Genomic DNA, 27,996 nt, shown 5'->3' on the forward strand with positions numbered 1-27,996 from the left:
GTTTTTTGAATATAGTTGACACACAATGTTACATTAGTTACAGGTGCACAACATGGCGACTGAACAAGTTTATATGTTATGCCATGCTTACCACAACTGTATCACCACACAACACCGTTACAATATCATTGACTATATTCCCTATGCTGCACCTTTTATTCCCATGACTTATTCATTCCACAACTGGAAGCCTGTTTCTCCCACCCCCCTTCACCCATTTTGCCCATCTCCCCACACCCCAGCAGTGATACTTAACCCTGACTGTAATTAAAATCACTTGAGAAGCTTTCAGAAATTACAGGCCAGCTACTCTGATCCAAGGCAACTTGCTGACTTTGGTGTTAGGCAACAAATGAAGGCCGTTCCTAACACAATCAAGACAGAATTTCTGGGAATGGGACCCAGTTTTCTTTTGTTTTGTTTTTTAAGTTGCTCAGAAGATTCTAATGTGCAGTGAGGGTCAAGAACTACTCAACTAGGAGAAGGGCTGAAAGATGGAAAAGAACTATTACGTATTAAGCACTTACTATACATGAGATTTTGTTCCAATAACTTTAAACAATAACTATAATCTCTATATGTTAGAAGATGTATATATATATAGTATCTTGAGCCACTTAAACCATTTTGAGCCCTGTGTGGTGAACAATTCTATTGTTCCTAGCCTTCAAGGTCAATATTATAATCCTATAATCCCTATTTTACCAATGAGGAAATTGAAGCAGACTGGTGAAATAACTTGTCTAAGGTTGTCACCATTAGTAGATACAACTGGATTCACCTGTAAGCCTTTCTGATAGCCCAAACCCATGATTGGCCTATGAGCCAAGCTCAATTCTCAGAACAATCCTGAAGTGTCACGATCATCATTTCACAAATGAGGAAATTGGTCCTGATGAGGAAATTAGTCCAATCAGGTTCATCTGAATAGGTCACAGCCTACATGGACAGGCTGGGAGGGATTTAAACTCAGACTTCTTTAACTCCAACTACATGCTTACGAGAGTTAAAGTATAGAGCATATATATTCAACACTCAATACAATTTGTTCCTCTGAAAGAATGGAGGCATAATGGATTAATATAATCTAGAGTATTCTTTTTTAAAAAATGTTTATTTATTTTTGAGATGGGGAGGGCAGAGAAAGAAAGAGAGAGTCTCAAGCAGGCTCCACACTATCAGCACAGAGCCTGATGCAGGGCTTGGACTCAAGAACCATGAGATCATGACCTGAGCTGAAATCAAGAGTCGGACACTCAACTGACTGAGCTACCTAGGTGCCCCAACCCAGAGTGTTATTCTTAACAAGGAGAACCATCCCTAGGTCTCAGGAGGCTAACCCTCTGTTGAACCACCAATTCCAGGGGGCTTTTGCGGGGGGGGGGGGGGGGGGGCGGAGATTGGGTCACAAAGAATTCTGTGACAACCCTCTATCATATTTACCTGAAAAATTTTAACCCTGGCTAAATTCAACACTACAACGTGTTCATACCCTTATCTAAGCAACTGAATCATGCTGATCGGTTTCTTTTTTAAGTCACTATCTCCAACTCCTATGGGCATTCACTGCTCAGCAATGTTACACATTTTCCTACGAAGTTCATTTTCTCACTCTTAGAGGACACTATTTTCATATCATTTCTTCCATCCTCAACTCTCCAATGCTCCCTGACAAAATTTCATCCCATTCCCTTCCCATTAGTTTGCCTCCATTCTCTGTTGCATCAACAATTTCTATCTTTTCACTGGATCATTCCTTACGATTTACAAGCATCCCTTAGCATCTATCTTTAAAAACATCAAAAACAAAAAGCGAAACGTCCTTTGAGCCCACATCTGCTTCTAGTTAACACCCAACTTCTCTGTTTTCCTTCCCAGCCTAACCTATTGCAAAGAGTTTGCTTCAACACAGTCCACCTTTGTCAATTCAATCATTTGCATCCATCATGCCACTGAAACTGATATTATCAGGGTCACTAGTGACCTCCATGTTGCCAAATGTAGTAACCTTTCTCATTGGTCCTCAGTCTCTCAACAGCCTTTAAAACAGCCTACCTTGCCTTCTTCCTGAAATTTTCTTCTGTCTTTGGTGACACCACATTCCTTGTCTTCCTACCTCCCTGGTTACTTCTTCTCAAACTTCTGTGTTATAGGTGTAGTCTTCTCTAATCTACCTGATCTCTAAATGTTGGGGTACTCTAAGGGTCAGTCCTGGGTCCTCTTCTCACCCCTATTCACACAATCTAAGTGACCACCTTCATAATTATGCTTTTTTTAAATTTATTTTTTCATCATGACTAGTCTAATCTTTAATCCCCATCCCCTATTTGCCACCCCCCCACACACGCACCTTCCCTGTGGTAACCATCAGTTTGTTCTCCATAGTAAGAGTCTGTTGGGGGTGTCTGGCTGGCAAATCTTGATCTTGGGGTCTTGAGTTCACACCCCACACTCGGTGTAGAGATTACCTTAAAAAATTTTTTTAACTAAAATAAAATAAGGGGCGCCTGGGTGGCTCAGTCTGTTAAGTGTCCAACATGGTTCATGGGTTCAAGAGTCCTGCCTCCTGCTCTGTGATGACAGCTCAGAGCCTGGAGCCTGCTTCAGATTCTGTGTCTCCCTCTCTTTCTGCCCCTCCCCTGCTCATGCTCTGTCTCTCAAAAATAAATGTTAAAAATTTTTAATTAAAAAAATTTTAAATATATATACCCAAAAATTTAAAAAAAAATTTTTTTTAATTTAAAGAAGAGTCTGTTTTTCGGCTTGTCTCTTTTTTCCCCCTTTGTTTGTTTGCTTTTTAAGTTCCACATATGAGTGAGATCATATAGTATTTGTCTTTATCTGACTTATTTTGCTCAGCATTATATATCATCTCTCTCTAGTTCCATCCAAGTTGTTGTAAATGGCAAGATTTCATTCTTTTTATGACTAATATTCCCATATATATATAATGACAAATATGTATCTATATATCTAAATAGATAGATGATAGATATATAGATAGATAGATAGATAGTTATCTCACAGTTCCTTTGTCCATTTATCTATCAATGAACACTTGGGCTGCTTCCATACTTTTGCTATTATAAATAATGCTGCAATAAATATAGAGTTGTATGTATCCCTTTGAATTAATGTTTTTGTATTTGGGGGGTAAATACTCAGTAGTGCAATTCCTGGATCATATGGTAGTTCTATTTTTAATTTTTTGAGGGACCTCCATACAGTTTCCCACAATGGCTGCACCAATTTGCGTTTCCTTTTTCTCTATATCGTTGCCAACACCTGTTGTTTCTTATGGTTTTGATTTTAGCCATTCTGACAGGTGTGAGGTGATATCTCATTGTAGTTTTGATTTGCATTTCCCTGATGATGAGTAATGTTGAACATCTTTTCATGAGTCTGTTGGCCACATGATTATGCTTTTAGATATGGCTTGTCACCACTTACATAGGGATTGGGTTCTGAAGTCAATTCATGAAGAGAAGAAAATTCATGAAATAGAATTATTCTTGGAAATTCCTTAAATCTCCTATAAAGTATGGTAGTTGTGGTTTCACACGTTGATTTTTTAAATAGTTATGACCATATTTATGTGCCAAATTGAAGGCCAACATTTCACTTCCTAATAAGCTCTATGTCAATTATTTTCCTCCCATGTTGAGATAAATTGTTTTCATGAAGCAACAGATAAAGTACTTCGGGCTTTCACTTATGGGTCAGGTTTCATGAAAAATACTTATTTTTAAAAAGTGGACACAAGTTGAACATCACGATTCTCCTTCTATGAGAGGGAAATGGGGGGGGGACTGATTCCATCTGAGAATACAGCAGATGTACATTCCCCATCTCATGCTTACTCCACACTTGCTTTCCTTGAATGTAAAGGAATTACCCACACTATTTAAAGTATTTCTTACACTCTTTGGTTGAATATGTATAACTCAATTTTAATAAGTTAAATGCTTTTTAGATAGTATTCCATTGTACCATTTATATTTTGATGGCTCCTAGATTTATTTCTCCAGCCTTGACCTTTCTCCCTGAGATTCAGACTTAGGGAACCAACTACCTACCCAGACTTCTCCGCTTAAAGTCAATTAGGTATCTTAACATGTCCAAAACATAGCGATTAATTCCTCACCACCACCACCACTCCTATGCCTCATCCTCACCAAAAACCTGTTCTTCCATAGTGGTTCCTAGCTCAGTAAATGGCATACCATCTACCCAGGGGTCTAGGCAAAAAACCTCGGAGTGATTTGTGTGATTCCTCCCTTTCCATTACCTCCACATAAAATCAATCAGGTGCATTTAGCTCTACCGCCAAATAGATCCCAAATCTATCCATTCATCTCTATCCACACAGAGACCCACCCTAAACTAAGCCACCATCATCATTTCTACTTTGACTAGCCTTCCTGTTTCCAGTCTTAGCCTTTCTACATCCATTCTCTAAATAGCCAGAGTAATCTTTTATAAAACATTCACTCATTCAGTCATCAAATATTTATTGAAGAGTGCACAGAAACTGGGAATACAGCAGTGAAGCAAATTAGATTCCTGTGCTCATGGACTTTCGTTCTAGGACGGGGAGAGGCAATGCATAAGTGAATAATTTTGTACAGTACAAATACAATGAAGAAAATAAATATAATGTAGTATGCTAAATCATGTTCTCGCAGCAAAAAAAAAAATAATAATTAATACCTTCACAGCAAGTTTAGATTAAAATCCAAATTCCTTACTATGACCTCCTTATACGACTCAATGAGATCTGGTTTCTATTTGTCCCTCCAACCTTATCTGTACTACATTTCCTTATTGCAACTTGGCTCCAGTCACCCTGACCTTTCTATTTCCTCAATGTTTCAAACCTTTTTCCCCCCTTCTTCAAATACATGTTTCCTCTACCTGGAATGCTGTTCCCGGATCTGGGAACCACTGCCTTCTCTTAGCTCAAATATCACTTCTTCAGAATGAACCTGACTAATTTGCCTAGAAGTTGCTCCCGGTGCCTTTCTCTATCAATTACACTGTTACTTGTTTCATTCACAGCGCTTTTCACTTTCGAAATTATCTTGCTTAGTTAACAATTTTGTCTCCACTTATATGTAAGTTTCCTGAGGTGGGGAATCTTAAGGTGTTGTTCACCAAACTACCCATAAAAGTCTAGAACAGTGCCCGGCATAAGAGCATCTTGATAAATAATTTTTTTAATCAACAAAGACAGGCTATACGATCCAGCCTCTCAGAATCGCCAGGCTCCGCCCCCTCCTCCCCGCCCCCCCCCGACCCCCCCGCCCCCCCCGCAACCACTTCCGCCCACGGCTCGGGCCCCAGACTTTCTAGGAGAAGAAGTTCTCTGCGCAGGCGCTCTGCGGTCGCGGAGCTGTCTGGGTAAAAATGGATGCTCACGATCTCTTTCGCCGGCTTGGCGTGGGGGCCAAATTCGACGTGAGACGTTTCTCGGCGGACGCGGCGCGATTCCAGGTACTGTGCGCAGAGGAACAAGTCTGAGTAACAGAGAAGGCGCAGGAGCCCGAAAATGATCTGGCTACTGGTAGAGCCGGCACGCGGAGGCCATGGCCTGGTCGTGAGGCATTTCCTTTCTTTTTGCGTTGGGTTCGAGCGCAGACCTATCCGGTCAAGTCCTGCCTTCCGAGTGAACTCTTACTCCTCTTTTATAGTCTTAGGTGGGCCTGGCACGGAGACCCTTGCCCCCTCACCGGTTTCTAGTTTATTCAAAGCACAATTAGAATCCTTTCAAAAGTTGCTATTTCTCCAAAACTGGTGGAAAGGGATTTCAAAAACAGAATTAACCCAAAATGAAGAGAACAGTTTCTTTCACTGTAGTCTACCCAGGTTGGTTTGCCGTGCGTATAGCTTTAGTGGGCATGGGTCTTTTTATTCCCACACCCTCGTGGCGTGTAAAGTTACCTATGAGAAGAGTGATTTAGAAATGGGGAATCTTACATAGGGAAGTGGCGGGTGAATGATAAGCCAGGAGAAGTTAGTTGGGGCCCGATTATGGAAAATCTTAAGCATCAACCTTGTCATCGGGCGACACGTGTGTTTCACCTTTCTCTGGCAGTATGGTGTTAAGAGTCTGAACTTGAGACAGATTTTTGGGGTCCAAATACTTTTGAGACCTTGGTCAAGTTGTTTGACCTCCAAATGCCGAGAATTTTTTCATTGGTAATATCGCTGTTTACCTCTTACCGTTGTTGAAGGCTGAGGTAATTTAATATATACAAACATGCTTAGAAATCTGCCTGACAGCATATAGATGTTATGCTGATAAGCATATATGTGTTAATTGCTATTATGATTATTACTGTTAAAAGGTCAGGAAAGTTGTCATCTTGTGTTCTATTTGCCCAAAACACACTTGTCAGTTCAACAAACACCTTTCACCCTTGGTGAAAGGTAAAAAAAGATGGTGAGTTATTATACCCACATCCTTACTTGCCAATACTGCTTGGGTGAAAGCAATGTCAGTCGGTAGATTGCTTTTTAAATTTTTTGGGTTTTAGGTAGGAAAAAGGAAATATGACTTTGATTCTTCAGAGGTGCTGCAGGGACTGGACTTCTTTGGAAACAAGAAGTCTGTCCCGCTTCAAGATGAAGAGAAAAAAGAAAGCCTAACTGAAAGGAAGAGGGAGCAGAACAAAAAAAAGAGGAAGATGATAACTTCAGGTTAGTTCTTGGTTTCTTTTTTTCCTTCTTTATTATTTTTTTTCAATTACAAAAATATTAATACAGGCTTAAGGTCAGACAATATACTGTCATTCCATTAGTTAATGGCATTCAGGTGGTTTCCAGGTATTTCCCATTACAGATATTGTTACAATAAAGGTATTTGTGGAGGGCCTTAGATATTTGTGGTTCAATTGGTTGAGCCTCCGACTCTTGATTTCGGGCTGAGATCATAATCCCAGGGTCGTGGGATTGAGCTCCAAGTTGGACTCCGCACTGAGTGTGGAGCCTGCTTAAGATTCTTTGTCTCTGTGCCCCTTTCTCCCTGCTCACTCACACTCTCTTTCTCTCTCCAAAAAAAAAAAAAAAAGATACTTGAACATATATCCTTTTGTCCTGTTATTTCTTTTTTTTTTTTAAGTAAAAATTTAAATAAATGTTTATTTACTTATTTTTGAGGGTGGGGAGGGGCAGAGAGAGAGGGAGAGAGAATCCCAAGCAGGCTCCACACTGTCAGCTGTCAGTGCAGAGCCTGGCTTGGGGCTTGAATTAACGAACCTAGAGATCATGACCTGAGCCAAAATCAAGAGTCCTCAAAGGACTGAGCTACCCAGGTGCTCCATAGGTCCTGTTATTTCTGTAATTAGCATCCCAAAAGTGGAATCACTGGCTGAAAGAGTATGCTCACTTCTTTCTCTAAACATATACTGAAAAATGACTTCCCACACCCTTGTCAATGCTGGATACTACTGGTCTTAAATTCTTTGTCAATCTAATGAATGAAACTTTTTTTGTTTATATTTTCTTGATAACTGGTGAGGTTGAGCATTTTTTTATGCTTTAGTGGATATTTACATTTCAACATTTGTGAACCATCTGTTCTTACTCTTTGCCTATTTTTCATAGGTTTGGTTGTTTATTTCTGTACTGTATCTTCTTCGTTATAGCTGTTAAGTTTCCTAGCTGTTTACCTTTTTCAATAAAATAAATCCTTATACATGGTTTTTAAAAGTTATACAGTGGTTAGAAGCAAATCTTCTTCTCATTCTTCTCACTATTTCTAGTCCCCTATTTCTCCAGAGGCAACCACTATTAATCATTTTCTTACGTATTTTTGTAAAGATATATATTCATTATAATTATACTTCCTTTTATTACCTGAATAATAGCATACTGTATATGTTATTCTATTCTGAACCCTTCCTCCTCCTACACTTTGTTAAAACAACAACAACATATTTGGAGATTGTTTGCAACCAGTAGGAATTGCACTGCCTTTCTCATTTTAACAAAATAGTATCCCATTGTACATTCCATAATCAATTTAACAAATTCCTTTGTGATGGACATTTAGTTTGTTTCCTCACTTTTGCTATTATCGTGTTGGCAATAAATGCTATTCCACTTATCTTTGTGTGTATGTGGGGGTTATATCTGATAAATTCTTAGAAAAGAAATTTCAGGGGCGCCTGGGTGGCTCAGTCGGTTAAGCGGCCGACTTCAGCTCAGGTCATGATCTCGCGGTTCGTGAGGTCGAGCCCCGCGTCGGGCTCTGTGCTGACAGCTCAGAGCCTGGAGCCTGTTTCAGATTCTGTGTCTCCCTCTCTCTGACCCTCCCCCGTTCATGCTCTGTCTCTCTCTGTCTCAAAAATAAATAAATGTTAAAAAAAAAAAATTTTTTTTTAAAAAAAAAAAGAAATTTCAGGGGCACCTGGGTGGCTCAGTTGGTTAAGCGTTTGACTCTCGATTTCAACTCAGGTCATGATCTCATGTTCCTGAGATGGAGCCCCACGTTGGGCTGTTGGGCTCTGTGTAGAGCCTGCTTGGAATTCTCTCCCCCAGCCCCTCCCCTGCTTGTATGCCTGGCGAGCTCTTTCTCTCTGTCTCCCTCTGTCTCCCTCTGTCTCTCTCTCTCTCTCAAACTCAAAATAAATAAACGTTAAAAGAAAAAGAAATGGAATTTCAGTGTTAACAAATAGATTTAAATTTAGGTATTTTGGAATTGTCCACCAGAAACATTGTATCAACAGGAAGTCCACTGCTGTGTTCATTGAATCATAGTATAGGGTATGCCATTACACATTGTAGGGATGTTATTACATAATTGACTTGACAAGTCCTTGTATAAGGACATTTACTTTGTTTCCACAGTTTTGCTGTTACAGTGTTACAATAACAGTCATTTTACTTCCCTGACTGCAAAGCCTTCCACCAAAATTAGTTAAAAGAAAAAAAAAAAAATGACCAGCCACAAATTTGGGAAAAGGATTCAAATGTTAAGCAACCAGAAATATAACTTAGCACATATGTGGCATAGTGCAGAGTGGTGTGGCACACCATGTTTTTGTTTTTGTTTTTGTTTTTGTTTGAGAAAGAGAGAAAGCACATGCACACATGTGTGGAAGAGGGACAGAGGTAGAGAGTCTCAATCCTACTACCTTAAGATCATGACCTGAGCCAAAATCAAGAGTCAGACGCTCAACTGACTGAGGCACCTTGGTGCCCCATGGCATATCATGCTTTGATTGTTCAACTAAATATTTTCTCCCTAAAATGATAATGTAGAATCAATGTAAAACAAACTCAGTTAAAATTCCAGTAGGCTTTTTGGGTAGAAATTGACAAAGGAATTAAAAAAAAAAAAGTTAGACATACACCTACCATATGATGCACGTATTTCACTCCAAGAATTTACCTAAGAGAAAGGAAAGCCTATGTCCTCACGAAGACTTCTACACGCATGTTCATAGCAGCTTTATTTTCAGTAGCTAAAAACTGGAAATGACCCAAATGTCCTTCAATAGGTGAAGGATAAACAATTTGTATATCCGTACAATGGAATGCTACGTATAAGTAAAAAAGTTAACTATTGACACATGCTCAACATGGATGAATCTCAAAATAACTATTCTGAGTGAAAGAAGCCAGACTAAATTGAGCATATATTACATGATTCCATTTATATAAAATTCCAGAAAAGCAAATTATCTCTAGTGAGAAAGCAGATATGTGGTTGCTTAGGGATAGAGCAGTGCATTAAAAGGGGCCACAAGGAAATTTGGGGTGGTGATGGGTATAGCTTGAATGGGGTGATGATTTAACAGGTGTATACATATGTCAAAATTCCTCAAATTTATACTTTTTTTTAAATGTCATTTATCTATTTTTGAGAGAGAGAATGAGAGTGCAAGAGGGCTAGGGGCAGTGAGAGAGGGAGAGAAAACCCCAAGCAGGCTCTGCACTGTCAGCACAGAGCCCAACACGGGGCTCAAACCCATGAACCGTGAGATCATGATCTGAGCAGAAATCAAGAGTCGGACATTCAACCGACTAAGCTACCCAGGCGCCTCTCAAATTTATACTTCAAATAAATACAATTTATTGTATGTCAATTGTGCCTCAGTGAAGTGAAAAAATTTTTAAAGAAATAACAGAGGTGGTCTTGCTTATTGTTCTTCTTAGAATTTTTAAGGTTATTCTTACATATTTATTTTGCCATGTGAACTTTATTTTTTTTTACGTTTATTTTTGAGAGGCAGAGAGAGCTCAAGCTGGGGAGGGCCAGAGAGAGCAAGGGAGACACAGAATCCGAAGCAGACTCCAGGCTCTGAGCTGTCAGCACAGAGCCCGACACAGGGCTCGAACTCATGAACCATGAGATCATGACCTGAGCAGAAGTCAGACACTCAACTGACTGAGCCACCCAGGTGTCTGCCACATGAATTTTAAAGTCAGCTAGTCTGGTTTCCAAAACAATCCTGTCATGACTTTTCGTTAAACTAATTTTAGTTATAGTGAGAATGGCTATCTTTATATTACAGTAGTCCTTACTATGCTGTGTTCATTGCTATTATAAGTGAAATATTTTCTTTCATAGTATTTATTTTCTAACTGGTTACATACAGAAAAACTGGTTGTCTCATTGAAATCTCTCTTAAATTTTTTTAAATGTTTTTATTTATTTGGAGACAGAGCAAGAGGGAGAGGGTCATAGAGGGGGGCGGGGAGAGAATCCCAAGCAGGCTCCAAGTTGTCAATGCAGAGCCCCATATGGGGCTCAATCTCAGGGACCATGAGATCATGACTTGGGCTGATATCAAAAATCAGACACTTAACTGAGCCACAGAGGCGCCCCTGGAATCTGTTATTTAAGTATTTTCAATTTGATCTCTTGTTGTTTTCAAGTATACAGTCATCTACATATTACACAGCTGAAACAACTTCAGATCTCTGATTTTACCAACAGAGAACTTGCCTCTCCGTTTCCAATTTTTATACCTCTTATTACTTTCTTTTCTCTAGTTGTATTAGCTAGTGCTATACTTTAGTGTGAAGCTATGGCCTGTTTGCTACACTCAAGAATGTTGCACTTAAGGGGCGCCTAGGTGGCTCAGTTGGTTAAGCATCTGACTTCGACTCAGGTCATGATATCACAGTTCATGGGTTCTAGCTTCACATTGGTCTCTGTGCTGACAGCTCAGAGCCTGGAGCCTGCTTTGGATCCTCTGTTTCCCTCTCTCTCTCTGCTCTTCCCTGCTCATGTTCACTCTCTCTCTCTCTCTCTCAAAAATAAATAAACATTAAGAAAAAAAAGGATGTTGCATTTAAAATCTTTTAATTTTTTGATATATATTTTAGAAATTACTTCTCAAGAAGAAGGTTCTATACAGTGGATATCATCTGTGGAAGCAAAAATTGAAGATAAAAAAATTAAAAGAGAAAATAAACTAACTTCAGGGAAGTTGGAGAATCTCAGAAAAGAAAAGGTTAGAAAAATGTCTTAGCCCCAGTTGATTTTCTGACCTAGTGAATTTTCCCTTGTCCTTGGAGTGTTCTGTTGGTAAAAGTGAATACAGTATGTGTGTATACACACATACATACTATTCTTATATAGTATACTATATTTATATACTACATACTATGTAATTTTTTGACCTGTTCAAATTTCAAGATTGATAATGTATTTGGAATGAATCTTTTTAAATTTCATATCCCCTTTGATAAACAAAATTTTCCCTCTTTCTTCTCTTTGTTAAGCTGGTTTAGAAAGATTTCCTCTGACAGGGATTTGAGAGTTAGAATTCTTAAGAAACGTATTTTATACCTTGGGACTAGGGGGAGTAGAATACAGAAAAAACAACAAATATATCATTGTCATGTCTGTTGCACGCCTGCCATGTTACAGATGGAGAATATTGTTCAGCTCACTTCAGGAACCCAGAATCCAGAATTTGGCTCTCTATCAGAGAATGGAAAATAAACCAAATCAACACTCTAGACTCTGTTTTTGGTCCTCAGTTTTAATAAGTAGAGTTTAGAGTAAATCATCAAAAAGCATTGGCACTTGCGTGGTTAAGTGGCATATAAAGAAAAATACTAGATGGATTCAATTTCTGCCTTCTAGAAGCTTATATAAAATTACAAGTTAATAATTATCATGGTAGCATATTAATATGAATAACACATTACTCATGGTATTGACACATTAATATGAAGAAAGTGGATGGATGGGTTTTATTGTTATGAAGGTCTTCTGTCTATGAAAGGGCATGAAATATATCTAGTATCTGTATCTTTTAGTGCTTGGAATTTCACCAAAAAGTTTCATGCTACTAAAGCTTATGCTGGAAACTGTTACTGTTGCTTTATAACATCTTATAAAGTATATGACCATAGTTATGGTGACCCCTTTCTTTCACTTTTCAGATAAACTTCTTCCGGAATAAACACAAAATTCATGTCCAAGGAACTGATCTTCCTGACCCAATTGCTACATTTCAGCAACTTGACCAGGAATATAAAATCAATTCTCAACTACTTCAGAACATTCTAGACGCAGGCTTCCAGATGCCTACACCAATCCAAATGCAAGCCATTCCAGTTATGCTGCATGTGAGTATGAAGGTCTATGATGCCTCTAACATTCCTTCCTCTGTGTATTAGCCCGTTCTCTTCCATATTTGAAGTTTTCCTTTCTACCTTATCTCCCCCTGTTGAAATCCTCCCTTTACTTTTAAGGTCCATCTCAAATGTCTGTGCCACCATATCACTATAATTCGATGTGATCCTTTTCTTTTACCAACCCTGTTTCCTCTACCACCAGTTCTCCAAGGTATTCAGTGTGTTCTTTTTCTTACCACATTATCTTACACTTTATGTTTATACTAATTATGTTTACCTTTTGCATTTTTCTAGAGTGTAAACCCTCTGAGGATAAGGACTGTTCTGTTTATTCATCCCTGATTAACTTATAATTCCCAGGAACTATTTCTGAAATATAGAATTCTTGTACAGCCTGACTTTTTTTTCCCCAATACTTTTTGCTATTGAAGTATACTTTATATAATAAAATGCATACATTGTAAGTTCACAGTTCAGTGAATTCCAACAAGGCATACCCTATGTAACTGTCACCCCAGTGGGGATGTGTAACATTTCTGTTGCTCCAGAAAATTCTGTGCCCTTTCCATTCAGTCCTCACTCCTGCCCAGAGGTAACCACTGTTCTAGTTTCTATTGCATGTATATTAGTTTTGCCTCTTCTAGAATGTCATGTAAGTGGTATCGTCCATTATTTATTTTTATTTTTTTATCTCTGGTTTCTTTCACTCTGCATAGATTGTTTTTGAGATTTATCCATGTTGCATTGATCAGTAATTTGTGAGTAGAATTCTGTTGTTTGAAAATACCACAATTTGTTTATCTACTGGTTGATAGAGGTATGGATTAATTTAAGAGTTTTGGAAATGAAATTTTTCTGAGGTTTCTTTTTGTACTAACGAGAGCTGACTTTTCCCCCCAGGTAGCCAAGATGGCCTTTGGTTCTGGTAGCCAAAAGATATGTGTTACCTTTTCATCCATACTTGTCCTTTCTGTTTTCTTTGGGAACTGAAGTGAGAGTACTTTTGAATGATGTTGACTCACATTATAGTAAATTTGCTTCTAATTTTCATTTAAGATTATTTCTGTTGCAACTTAAAGCTTTAAAATCATAGTGACTTTTTGAAGACTGTCACATAAATTACTGTCACTCAGGATATTGCCAGTTTTTATTTATTACCTTCAGCCATTCTGTCATTTATTAAAACCTTCGCTATGGAGGGGCGTCTGGGTGGCTCAGTTGGTTAAGTGTCCGGCTCTTAATTTTCAGGTCAGGTCATGATTTCATGGTTCCTGAGATCAAGCCACGAGTTGAGCTCTGTGCTGACGGCATGGAGCCTGCTTAGGATTCTCTCTCTGCTTCTCCCCCCACACTCATTCGCTAACTCGCTCTCTCTTAAAATAAATAAATAAACTTAAAAAAAAAAAAACCATCTTCCCTAGGGATTGAGCAATACTGATATTGGGGGGAAAAGTTGGTTTTAGAATTTTGCTTTGATAAGAGTTTAGTGCAAAGGAAAAATTGAAGTAATGGAAATACTTGAGGTTTTGAATTATCTTTGGATTTTAGTTATCCATATTCTTTACCCAGTTCAAATGGAATTTGGTGGCAATGCTCAGAAACTCCACTGGGGCACTGGTGGATGATGTTAGAAAAGCAAATGTGGGAAAAGTTAGATTAGCAGTGGGAATATGAATGACTGCATTCGTTATGATTATTTTATTATTTCTGTGGCTGGTTGCATTACTTAACCACGCTCTGAAAAGTTTATTTACTTATATGTAATATGCCTTGTTTTTAGGGTCGAGAACTTCTGGCTTCTGCTCCTACTGGATCTGGAAAGACTTTGGCTTTTAGCATTCCCATTTTGATGCAACTAAAACAACCCACAAATAAAGGCTTCAGAGCCCTGATTATATCACCAACACGAGAACTTGCCAACCAAGTATGACTTGTAGCTTTGAAAGAGGATGGGTTTGGTGTTTGCTTCAGTCATTTCTTTTATGAGGGTAATAAAAAGATCTCAAAAAGAGTAAGGTCCTTGTTTTTTGGCATGGGCAAGTATTCTGTACAGGCACTCTATTCTGTATCTTACTGTTCATGGGCAAGTTTTTTGTCTTTTTATGATGTTCTAAAACAACGATTTTAACATTAATGATTCTTTGGTAAATGCTCTAAGACGTTTTAAGCTTAGGCTACGGTAATATATAGTTCCTCTCTAAAATGTATTTTTCTCACCTAGGTGAATGAAACCTCATCTCAGTTTTTGAGAGGAAAAAAAAAACATACAGTGACGTGTTCTACCCTTCCAATGTGCTTAATAGAAAATACATGCCAAGTATGAAATAGTTTTATAATAGCATTATGTTCTAAAAACAGTACATAGCAGATTGGAAAATGCCGAGATTCCAGGTTAATGTACATGTTATTATGGGTTTAATTTCCCACATTGAGTATAGGGTTTACTTAAATAAAACTTTAAGATAAATAAATAACTTATTCATGGGTTGGTAATAGATTTATTTTAATAATGTAAACAAGACAGTACATCTCATTTAAGTATCTTAACAGCTAATGTTTTTATCATTTTCCATTTTAGATTCACCGAGAGTTAGTAAAAATCTCTGAGGGAACAGGATTCAGGATACACATGATACACAAAGCAGCAGTGGCAGCCAAGAAATTTGGACCTAAATCATCTAAGAAGTTTGGTAAGGGATTCATGTTTGAGCTGTAGAGCATACAAGGGACTTGCAAATTACAGATATTCTGTCACCTAAGAGTTCTTAAAAATGTAGGCATGCACACAATCAGTTTGGTGTTTAGAGAAGCTAAAAGAGATCTCCCCGTTCCCACTCAGTAGTTATATAAATATATACCAGTGATTCTCAACCAGAGGCAATTTTGCCCCCACCCACCTTCCACCCCAGGGACATTTGGCAATATCTGGAGACACTTTAAGTTGTCAGAACTGGGGTGCTACTAACCTGTGGTAGGTAGAGGCCAGGGATGCTGTTAAACATCTTGCAATGCACAAGACTGTCCCCTACAACAAAACATTATCTGGACCGTAATGTCAGTAGTGCTAAGGCTGAGAAACCCTGCCTTATACTATTGATTTTTAATCTGCCGTGGAAATACTCTGCAGGTAAGAATGGCTCACATCCCTACCCTTGTATCAGTCAGAAAACCAGCTTTTACCTGTCTTTCATCTTGAGCTTCTAAGTAAAATTTCATTTAAAGAAAGGATTTTTCTGAAAAACAAAATGAAGTATTTGAAAATAACACTGTTGGATTATAGTGTTCTTGCTTCTTAGAAGTTGAGTAGGCAGATCAAATATAAAAGGAGAGTAAGCATAATTTGTGCTATGATGGATTAAAAAAATATATATGTTAGCTTACAAATAAGAAAGAACTTGTGTTGGTGTAGTAAGATAGCGAGTATAACCTCCCCCTCCTCTCCCCTCTTCAGGTTATTCACTGAAATTCAGGAGACTTAATTCCCTAGTTTGAGGGAAATGAATCTTGCTTTTACAATCTGTACTATTTGTTTCTCCTATAGATATTCTTGTGACTACTCCAAATCGACTAATCTACTTATTAAAGCAGGATCCTCCAGGAATAGATTTAACAAGGTACAGATAACATTTTAATCTCTCTTATGTGTATTTTCACTTGGTTGATTATATTTTGTCCTTGATTGCTTGTATTATTGCCTTTTGGAGCTTGCAATCTACCAGCTTCTAGTCAGTGTTTGTGCTGAGAACATGGTTTTTATTAAACACAGGAAAATAACTGTCTGGTCTAGAAGAAAGTTACAGATTCTGATAAGTAGTTAGTACAGAATTCCCTTAGATGTTTTCATAGCTTTCAGCAGTGGTGATGGAGTTTATAAGGTCTATGTGAAGCTCTGTTGTTGCTAATGGGACCTCCTTTCTTTGAGGCTAACAGAATAGAACACTACTTTATGTTTATCTTGTTTTTACCTTTTTCCTGCTGATTTTTATTTTACCTTTTTCTGGTATGCTGTGTGGATCTGAGAAGGAGCATAATGGTTTGACTTCTTGTGTCCCCACAATTTAGTGAAGCGTCTTAGATCTTCCAGTTCAATACCCACAAATTGTGTTGTTATTTCTTAGTGTTGAGTGGCTGGTGGTAGATGAATCAGACAAACTGTTTGAAGATGGCAAAACTGGGTTCAGAGACCAGCTGGCTTCCATTTTCCTGGCCTGCACATCCCATAAGGTCAGAAGAGCTATGTTCAGTGCAACTTTTGCATATGATGTGGAGCAGTGGTGCAAACTCAACCTGGACAGTGTCATCACTGTATCCATTGGAGCAAGGTAATTGTTCTTCTGTGTTATCCACTGATTTTTGGTTTTTTAATACAAGTCCTTTCTTTTTTAGATTCAAGGAGATAGGTTGTTTGGCCTTAGATTAATAACAGGGAAAGTTTTACTGAATTCTTTAAAGTCAAGATTGATTAAGCATTTTCTATTTTAGAATAATCCAAGGGGAGATTCTCAAGTTGTCATGTTAGTATTTCTGTCATTCAGTTGATTTTTCCCATCCACAAAGCATGACCTGAGTTCTGTAGCCACCCAGGGGATTTAGTTTCTTGGATGGCTTAATTAAGTAGGACGACAGAGGAGAAAGCTGATATTACCAAGCCCCTTGATTTATAATTCCTTTAAAAAAATACTTGGGGGAGCATTTTATGCTAAGTGAATGTGCACTAGTAGAAAAAAGTTGTAGGAAATTATAGCCACTTGATAGAATATTGTGCAACCTAAGAAATGATAAGTATGAAAATTATTATGAAAAAGTTCTTTATAATACCATATTAAGTAAAAAAAAAAAAAAAAAAAAAAAAAAAAGCCAAATGGGAGAATAAAAAATACCCTGTCTACTTTAAACTTAAAACTTCTGTTATATAAAAAGAAAGTAGGGGCGCCTGGGTGGCTCTGTCAGTTGAACGTCCGGCTCTTGGTTTCAGCTCAGGTCATGATCTCGCAGTTTGTAGTTCAAGCCCGGCATTGGGCTGTGCAGTGACTGCCCAGAGCCTGCTTGGGATTCTTGGTCTCCCTCTCTCTTTGCCCCTCCCCCACTCTTGCACAAAATAACTCTTTCTCTCTCAAAATAAGTAAACTTGAGAAAAAAAAAGAAAGCAGAACAAATTCACCATAAAGGCAGACAACAGAAGGGAAAAAATATTTATGACATAGTGTAATGTACTACAGCATCCTACAATGTTTATAAAGCCTTAAGATACCTCCCCCACAACTGTCTACTAAAAAACTTGCTAATCGTTAAGAAAAAAAGCTCAGACAAGTAATAACGACCTTAAAATTGTTCTAATTATTTGATCCAGTAATTTTATTTTTAGAATTTTTTTGTAATTAAATACATGAAAATTTATGACCAGACTACAAAAAAATGTCAAAATTTATTCTAAAATGGTAGAATTATGGACAATTGGTTGTTTATTTTTGAGTGAGAGAGAGAGAGACAGAGTGCAAGCAGGGGAGGGGCAGAGAGAGAGAGAGGGAGACACAGAATCTGAAGCAGGTTCCAGGCTCTGAGCTGTCAGCACAGAGCCCAACGCGGGGCTCAAACTCATGAATCATGATATCATGACCTGAGCCAAAGTTGGACGCTTAACTGACTGAGCCACCCAGGTGCCCCAAATTTTCTTTAGATAACATTTATAGTTAGAATAAAACATTTAAAAATAACTTTGGGGCACCTGGATGGCTCAGTTGGAAGATTGTGCAACTCTTGATCTCGGGGTTATGAGTTCAAGTCCCCCCTTGGGTATAGGGTTTATTTTGTCTTCAGATTAAGGTATAAATAATTAAATGCTTATATTGACAATGGAAAGGTTGATTCTTTGGGGGTTATATGTAAGTTTTTTCATTTATTTAGAATTCAGGCTGTGGGGAAACAAAAATTGGTTCTTGCAATCTTCAAGGTATGTTTTCCTTTCAGGAATTCTGCAGTGGAGACTGTAGAACAAGAGCTTCTCTTTGTTGGGTCTGAGACTGGGAAGCTTCTGGCCATGAGAGAACTTGTTAAAAAGGTATATTTGGACTATCTTCTTGAATTTGGATGAAACTCATCAAGTCTTAGATGACTGGTGGGAGGCTGAGCACTATTCCTATATCATATTAGTAATCCAGTGGTAAATTTGTAAGCACATTAGGTCAACTGTTGTCCCAAGGCTGGGAGGCTCACCACTTAGAATATGCTAAGTTTTCTGTTCCAGCTCAGGGTGGGCTAGGAAAAGACCTACCTCCTGCCCTGAAAGCCTCTTTTTTCCACATCTTCCACATCTATATTGGCTCCCTTCATCTCCCGCCATCCTTCTGCTGGTTTCTTATAGAACTGGAGCACTGTAGAACGAGTATGACACTGAGTACGGTTTTCTGTTTTTATCCCTTCAGTAAGTATTGAGTAGAAGCCATAGTTAAAAAGTTAACTATGAGGGGTCAGGGCAGGGAATAATAAAACAAATAGAAATCCTAAGCCCTGTCCTTAGAATTTGTTCTTTTTTAGGGGTAAAAGAAATATACTTGTGTAAGATAGTTTGCAATAAAGTGTCATAAAAGGGTTTTTCTTAAAAAAATTTTTTCCTAACGTTTATTTATTATTGAGAGGCAGAGAGAGACAGAGTATGAGCATGGGGGCGCAGAGAGAGGAGGAGACACAGAATCTGAAACAGGCTTCAGGCTCTGAGCCGTCACCACAGAGCCCGATGTGGGGCTAAAACTCACAAACTGCGAGATCCTGACTTGAGCCAAAGTCGGACGCTCAACCGACTGAGCCACCCAGGCGCCCCATAAAAGCGTTTTTCTTAAGCATCCCTGTAGTCTTCCTGGGGCCAAGAGGGAGAGTTGAATTGGTTGGGGATAGCCTTATGGAGGAAATGCTACTACTGTGGGCCTTGAAGGATCTGTGAGATAAAAGGGTGGGGGAAGTTAGTGGTTGGAGGAGTAACTAGAGCAAAGTCTAAGCAGTGCACGTGAACACAGTGGGTTTGGGAGACTCATGAAGAGGTCACCTGTCTAAGGCAAAGAGTTTAAGGTGAGAATTAAAGATCAAGTTGGACAGGAAAGTAGGGGTCACCTTAAGAGAAACCACCAGACATTTTAAGGAAATGAATTTTAAGGAAAATTACTTAAACAGTGACTAAAAGTAAGGAAACCAATTAGTACGTTGTTAAATTAGGCTGCTTAGAGATGAGGAGGAAATAAATGAGGGAAATGAGGGTGACAGCCTCAGTGGTGGAAAATTAAGAGTAGTTGGAGGATGAAAGGGAAAGGTGTTTGCAAGTACCTAGTGACTATAGAAGGGGTGAAGAGCTTCAACTTTGGAGCCAGACTACCTGGACTGGAATTCTCGCTTTAGGCAAATTAACCTCATGCCTTTGTCTTGTATAAAATGGAAATAATAATATTTCCCTCAGGGAATAGTTTTAGTATTAATGAGTTAATATAAATATAGCGCTTACAATAGTGCTTGGCACATGATGCTTGTGCATTAGTTTCATCAATATTCTTAAAGATATCATTTGGCTCTAGGAAATTTAAGGTTTTCCACATGGATACTCAACCTAGAGATTATACATCAGGGATCTCTAGCCATGTCTGGTCCTTAAGAAGTCTGTAAACCCTCTGATGATATGTCAGATTTTGTGTGAATGCATGGTTGCCTATTAGCTTCATAGCCTCGGTAGATTCCGAAAGGGGAGTTTGTGAACCAAAGTAAAAAGGTTAAGCCCTGGGGCGCCTGGGTGGCTTGGTCGGTTAAGCATCCGACTTTGGCTTAGGTCATGATCTCAACGGTCCGTGAGTTCGAGCCCCGCATCGGGCTCTGTGCTGACAGCTCAGAGCCTGGAGCCTGTTTCAGATTCTGTGTCTCCCTCTCTCTCTGCCCCTCCCCTGTTCATGCTCTGTCTCTCTCTGTCTCAAAAATAAATAAACGTTAAAAAAAAAAATTTTTTTTAAATTAAAAAAAAAAGGTTAAGCCCTAATACAGCAGTTGAAAATATAGAAAGCTGGTTTGAAAGAGATGTGGGGTTTGATGATAGAAATGTAAACATCTGGTTAGAGCTGGTAGTTGATAACAGATTCTGTCTAACATAATAAGATAGCGATTATATTGAGAGACCGGAGAACCAAAGACTAAGCTTTGGAGGAATACCCACAATTAGGATAAACAATGAATTAAAAAGAGAGTTAATACATTTTAGCAGAATTTAAAAATCTCTGAGGCACAGAAGCCAAGAGATGATTGTTTTAAGGAGTGGGCATCTATCATTGTAAAAGAGTAAAGGGGATTAATTAGATATTATTGGAATTAGCAAGATGAAATAAGAGTTCAAGCTGAGAATGGATGGTGAAGAAGATGACGGCAGGTGTAGACCACTGATCTGAGAAATTGGCAATAAAAAGTGCATTAAATTGAATTTGGTGCTTTTATGAACTAAAATCATATGAAATACTGTGATTTTATTCTTGATTATGGGTTATATGTGCTGATTTTTGCCTTTCTTTTAGGGTTTCAACCCACCCGTTCTTGTTTTTGTTCAGTCCATTGAAAGGGCTAAAGAACTATTTCATGAGCTCATATATGAAGGTATAAATGTGGATGTTATTCATGCTGAGAGAACACAGCAACAGGTAAAGCCAAATGTGTACTTTGAAAATGATAAAGAACGACTAAATTTTAAAATATTGGCATGAAATTTATGAAGTACTTGTTTTCTGTTCCCAGAGTGGTACTAAAACATATAACACGTGTTTTATTAAACAGAGAGATAACACAGTCCACAGCTTCAGAGCTGGAAAAATCTGGGTTCTTATTTGTACAGCCTTGCTAGCCAGAGGGATTGATTTTAAAGGTGTGAACTTGGTGATCAACTATGACTTTCCAACCAGCTCAGTGGAATATATCCACAGGATCGGTGAGTTGTGTCTCCTGTCCCCACCCCTGCCACCACCGTTGGGCACCACTCATTTTAATGCCTCCTGTTCTCTTCCAATGTGCTTATTTTTTTAGTGCTCATTTTAGTGAAAAGCCAGTGACTTATATGTAAATCTTGAAGTTCCCTTTCCCCAGAAAAGTGTTTTTATGGTCTGATTTTTTTTTTCCTTAGGTCGAACTGGAAGAGCAGGGCATAAAGGAAAAGCTGTTACATTTTTCACTGAGGATGATAAGCCATTATTAAGAAGGTAAATTAGGAAAAATAACTTAGTATTAAGATGGCAAGATCACTTCATAAGTATATGCACACACAATTAACAGATAATTACAAGATGGTCAGGTCCCAAATTCTGTTATGGTGTTAGTCAACCAGATTTTAGCCATGACCAAGGGAAAAATGATCAAAGGGCCTTGATTTTGCCTATCCATTATTAGATTTTGGAAGTATTCATAATGGAATGTTCGTTGTTAAATTTCAGACTCAGGATTCTCCCAATAGCCATTGGTTAATATTACTTATAATTTAATAGTGAGGTTTTTGGTTTAGTGAATAAAGTTAACCCCTGAGTCTTGTCATCCCAGTCAAAATTATCCCTTAACCATGGTGCATCCTTCCCTTTAATCTTAGGGGCATATGGAATTTTATGTTTAGTCCTAGGAAAAACTATTTTAGTAATATATTCCAGTATTATTCAGTTGCAGCCCCTTGAAGCCTGGGTAACATATGATATACTTTTAGAACCTTGGGTCTTAATTTAGCCCATCATCATAGATTTTAAAATAAAAGCAGAGTTTCCTACATTTTAGCTGCCTACAGTGAATTTAGACTCACGATAATTGATAGCACTTCACATTTCTAAGAAATGAGTTATGGCCAAAGGCAGTTTGTACTTTGATCTGTTCAATTTGTGCCTTCTGAACCTTGGCTCTGGCAGCCTTGGATTCACTTTGAGCAGACTTTTCACAAGTTCATGTGTAGAGTAGTATATTCCAACAGCCTAGATTGATATACAGTCTCCTCAGTAACTCCCAAGCATGTGAATATGATGACCTCCATATCAACATAACTATGCCTCTCAGTTTTCCATCTGGGAAATGGGGATAATGATAGTATTTCATTAGTAAAGGGTTGTTGTGTATGTTGACTAAGTTATTATATACGTGAAAAGCCTAAGATAATGCCAAGTGCATAGGTAAGCACTAGTATCTAATAAATTGAAGCTTGTGCCTTCTTTAGTTCGTGCCTCATCCAGGATCGGGTTTAGTAGCTTTTTAGGGCTTGATAAATGTTGAGAAATAGCTGCTAGATAAAATTCCTCATCGTCACATGGATTTCAGTCCAGCAGATAGTTCTAATTCAGTGTGATTACATCTGGTGGTAATTTACAGCAGAACACTATACTGCATTTGTTTCTTTTGTGTAGTTTTAGTTCCTCTTGATTTGCACAGAGGGTTTAATGCATAAACATCACTTTAATGCTTTATGGGTTTATACAGATTTATGCTTATGGGTTCCTTTTTCAGTGTTGCCAATGTTATACAGCAGGCCGGATGTCCTGTACCAGAATACATAAAAGGTTTCCAAAAACTACCAAGGTACAGTCTTGAATTTACCTAGATCTTCTCCTTCTCTTTCTCTCTCTCTGTATGCATTCTTGCTTTCACACTCTTACAATTACAGTTCTAGCAATACTACTACTTTTAGAAATTTTAAAATAAAAGTTAATTCCTTTTTAATATCTGTGAATGTTATATCTTCTCCCCTTATCAGTTTTTTCATTCTTGAAATATTAAGTATTCAGATTTTTAAAAAAGTATTCAATGTAAGTGACGAAATATGCTTAGAATTGATTTTAGTTCATAGCACTAATAGAAAACAGTTGCTCAAAATCAAACTGTAATGCTTGTTGGCACAGGCTATAAGTGTGACACAGGACATATTTTAATCATAATCAGTGGCTTTTTAAGAAATTGAATTTATCATCCCTTTGGGTTACCTCTCTAAATGCTATTAGGTAATTTGGCATTTTAAAGTGGATACAGTGTCATCATAAACCCGTAAGTAGATTAAAAAGTGAATTTTTATGATCAAGAATCAAAACCAGTTTTAGCTTTAGCTATTTTTGATTAAGTTCCACTGAATTTAATTCTTTCCTCTCTTTGTAACTTTCAGCAAACAAAAGAAAAAGATGATTAAGAAGCCATTGGAAAGGGAGAGCATTAGTACAACTCCAAAATATTTCTTAGAAAAAGCTAAGAATAAACAGTAAGTATATGATGAGAAAAGTTGCTGTTCGACTCTGTCATATAGTAGACGCTATTTTTCCTTAGGATAAATTTTTTGAGGTAGAATTGATAGGTTCAGTCTGTTATATAGAATGTGATAAAAGTAATACATCTTAGGTTGCCTGTGATTTGGGAACTTGGATGATTCAATCTTGGAATTTTTCTGTATTTGTATATTAATACTCAGGTTTTTTCTATCTTTGAAAGTATGATTTCAGTTCACTTTGAATTAGGATTGCACTGCCCACCACCTCCACACAGCCTACACCAGGACATTTTGCTGAGGCAGTTAGGGCTATTGACTCACATTGATGGAGTCGTCGCTGAAGCTCCGTATTCAGGCAGGATTTCAGTACGATCTTAGGCTTATGCTGAAGCACACTGTAACACCTCTAAAAAGTATGCTTTGGGTAAATTTGTAGTGGTTTAGCTGAGTTTTATGAGGATGTTAAAGCATTGATTTTTTTTTGGCACACACAAGACTACCTTTTGATAGAGGTAGTCAAAACCATGCTAATCAATGCTACTCTTCACACTATTGAAGGAAAATGACACTTCAAATTCTACTGGTACCAGTTAACATATAATATATACAAAATGTAGGCATTTACCAAGTACCTTTTCTCCTGCCAGGTGCTTGCATAAATGAATGAATATAAAATGAGGCCCCTTTCCTAGAGTTTGGGAAAGGAGATTAGTATACATGAAAAAAATTAGAGAATAATTTTTAAATAAAAGTTTAGAGATGAGAAATATTTTGAATTGGTGTCATTACAAAAAGCTTCTAGGAGGTAGAACTGTCTTTAAGGACAGGTAACATTTAGGCCATATAAAAGAGACAGGCATGAAAACTGGCATTGCACTTTCCTTCTAAGTCTTACTTGACATTTTGTATTGACTATGAGAAAGTGATGTTTGGTTCAAGTATATAGAGTGAACACAGTGTCCCAAAGTTTTAGTGAAGTTTTAAGCTTTAATAACTTGGTAAGAATAAATGCTACAAACTTACAAAAGTGTCATTTGAAAACTTAAAACATTTTGTTTGTACTTATTTGTGTTAATTCTTAATACGTTTTTAAATTTTTTTGTGACAGCAGTTCTGGGTAACACTTAAACCAGTGGATTGGTAGAAACAGTCACCCTGCTTGGCCACCTTGGTCACCTAACCTGTCTTGTTAGACGTTTTCTTGTGGTGGGCTGTATCATAACTGTTGTGTATGCATCAGAACCTTATTCTTTGAGTGATCTTAAAGCAAGAATTAGAAATGTAATCTCTTCAGGCACTGAGCAACAGCTGATGAAAGTTTTAACAAAAGTCAGAAATCAACTGGAGTATAAGATGCTGGGTATGTTGAATGTTAATAAGAAACTTCAGTATTTTAAAGAATTATACTTTGTTGATTTTTTAAGTTTGTAGCATTTACACTTGAGGTGTTAAAGCTTCAAGCTGTGCTTTGAGACTTTGAGGACATTTGGTATAAATCTCGTCATTGCAGCCCCCCATGTACAATGCTATGGCTGTCTCCATTGTCCTTACATTTAAAAGCCATCCTTCTTCATAGAGCATGTAAACAACACCTGATCTGACCCTTGCTCACCTTTTTGGTGTTTCTTTAATGACCCTAGATGACCCTAGACCCAACACTAGATGTTCCTTTAATGACCCTACCCACACCTTGCTGATAACGCTGAAGTTCATATCTTCAGGCCCAGCTTTCCATATCAACCTGAATCCTGTTGCCCAGTGGACCTGACTTTAGTCTCTATAAACTCAATCTGGTACAGTGGAGGGAAAAATTGGATTTGGAGTCAGAAGAACTGGCTCTAATACCACCTTTTCTTGGGGTATTAGTGACTTTGGACAAGTCACTTACCCCTATGTCTGATGGAAATAAGTATGTAAATCATTGCCAACTCTGCTACTCAAGGTTGGTTGAGGATTAAATGAGTTAGTATACATCCAGGAGCTTTGCATTACTAAACTATAGTAGGAAAACATTGGTTATCTTCTCAAAACTTTTTTCCTTTTTCTTTGTTAAACACCTAATTGATGGGATTCATCAGACTCTAAAATCAGACAGTCAGGGTTCATATTTAACGTTAATTACCAGTGTGTGATAATCAGCAAGTTACTCAACCACTTTGCCTCATAAAATGAGGGTAATAATCGAATCTTTTTCATAAGTTTGGGAGATTATCTGAGTTGATCATATGAAGCACGGATAGTAGTATCTAGCTCTTAATCAATGTGAACCCTTATTAGGCCACCGTCAGGCTGTCTTTTATACCATGTTGTAGTGTGGTTTCCTGTGATGTTCTGTCTTACTTAGGGGGTTGTGGTTTTCTAAAGGGCAAAAACCACATCTAATGCATCCTTGTGTTCCTAGTGCCTCATGTACTTGATTATACAGTAGGCTTCAGGAAACGTTTATTAAACTGGCAGAGTTTTAGACAGTACGTATATCTAGAATGTTAGATTCAACTTTCTCTAATTTTCTTGTCACAGGAAAAAGGTCACTGGTCAGAACAGCAAGAAGAAAGTAGCTCTTGAAGACAAAAGTTAAAAACCAACTTTCTAAAAGACTTTATCAGAAATGGAGTTTAATGATCCCAGCATGAATGTTGTTTTCATGGAATACTTCAAATCCTGTAATCACCTGTAACATTTGAAAGCAACTACAAGAACATGGGACTGATGAAAAATGATCCTAAACTATCAATGCATCATGTCAAATTTCAATTTGTTGGTGACTTTTAACTGACTACACAATGGAAATAACATTCATTGACATTTCTGTGGTTTGAATCCAGAGAGATAACTTCTTATAGAAGAACAAAAGCTTATGCTAAAATTAACACCCAAATGTGGTGAACTCTTAAGGATTTTTCCCTTCAAGTATGAAGGAAGGTGTGATGTATGCTGTGGAGAGTCATCTGGAACCAGATTTAAAAGTAAAGCCTTGAGGGGCGCCTGGGTGGCTCAGTCGGTTAAGCGTCCGACTTCAGCTCAGGTCATGATCTCACAGTCTGTGAGTTCGAGCCCCGCTTCGGGCTCTGTGCTGACAGCTCAGAGCCTGGAGCCTGCTTCAGATTCTGTGTCTCCCTCTCTCTCTGACCTTCCCCCGTTCATGCTCTGTCTCTGTCTCAAAAATAAATAAACATTAAAAAAAAAAAAAAAAGTAAAGCCTTGAGACTGAATGCCCCTTTCTACCACCACCACCCATTCCACCCTCACTTTTTGAGGAGGGGACGGTGCTAGACAAGAAGCAGCACAGGCTGTCTACCAAGATTAAACCATCTACTGCTCTCTTTATTTTACTATTTCTTACTTTGTTGATGGCATTTTGTGGCATGAGCCACAACAAACAGCCTCTTCTGTGGCTGATTATTCAAGTTCCCTAGGATTTTAAATTCTTTGGTCTATTAAATATCCTTCTACCTCATTGGTAAGATAGCTTATACCTTATTTGTCATAGTGTTGCAACTGCGAGATTATGGTCAGCCTCTCCCTTTCTTTCTTCCATTTTCTATCACTTAATCATGCCCTTTCCTGTCTCTTTCCATTCAAGATTACTTTGCTCGAAAACTGATAAACACTTTATCCTGATAAGGAAGAATGTTCCTGTTACTTGATATACCTGTGGCTGCATTCTCTTACAGCTTGTCTTTCCTGAGGTTTTATGGCCCTGTATCCATTTAGTAAACAGGTCTCTGCCAAAGCTAAAGAATTAAGGTTATATAGTGATGGAGACTATTCACTCTTAGCAGATTTTTCTTAGTTGCTAGTTTTGTACAGCTGGAATAAAAAATCAACTCCATACATGTGAAGTACTTAGAGTGGCATCTGAGAAGATTGCTAGTTATTATCAGTACTACTACAGTACTATAATTTAAATAATCTTAGTAGCATTTGAATTACACTTAATAATTTCCTTTATTGTCAGCCTTTTATTCGAAAGTCAGAACAGGTAGATTCCAACTTAAGTATTTTAAATGAGACAAATTGTTCACCTTCAGAATTTATGCAAATGGAGACCATTTGCTATAAGGTGCAAGAAAATAACTCACAAGCATGTGATTTTTCTCTGTTCTTGCAAACACATCCTTGACACTATATATCCTGGAGGTAGTTGTGATGGTGCCACC

At 37.9% G+C, this 27,996-nt stretch overlaps 1 protein-coding gene across 2 annotated transcripts; it reads left to right on the top strand.

Moving 5' to 3' along the window:
• Positions 1–5,393: 5,393 nt before the first annotated feature.
• DDX52 (DExD-box helicase 52) lies at positions 5,394–26,875 on the top strand. Of its 2 annotated transcripts, XM_015543754.2 has the most exons (16): positions 5,394–5,493; positions 6,537–6,699; positions 11,338–11,465; positions 12,406–12,591; positions 14,381–14,524; positions 14,822–14,917; positions 15,179–15,290; positions 16,142–16,214; positions 16,719–16,922; positions 18,568–18,658; positions 21,138–21,260; positions 21,394–21,544; positions 21,737–21,812; positions 23,089–23,160; positions 23,738–23,830; positions 26,357–26,875. In XM_015543754.2, exons 1-16 carry the CDS (start codon positions 5,407–5,409, stop codon positions 26,412–26,414), a joined length of 1,857 nt encoding a protein of 618 aa, XP_015399240.2. In that variant the 5' UTR covers positions 5,394–5,406; the 3' UTR covers positions 26,415–26,875. The 2 variants fall into 2 exon arrangements, with proteins under 2 accessions (XP_015399240.2, XP_007096095.2); XM_007096033.3 differs by lacking the exon at positions 14,822–14,917.
• The last annotated feature ends 1,121 nt before the right edge of the window (positions 26,876–27,996 follow it).

Source organism: Panthera tigris, chromosome E1, assembly GCF_018350195.1.
Source record: "Panthera tigris isolate Pti1 chromosome E1, P.tigris_Pti1_mat1.1, whole genome shotgun sequence".
NCBI lineage: Eukaryota > Metazoa > Chordata > Mammalia > Carnivora > Felidae > Panthera > Panthera tigris.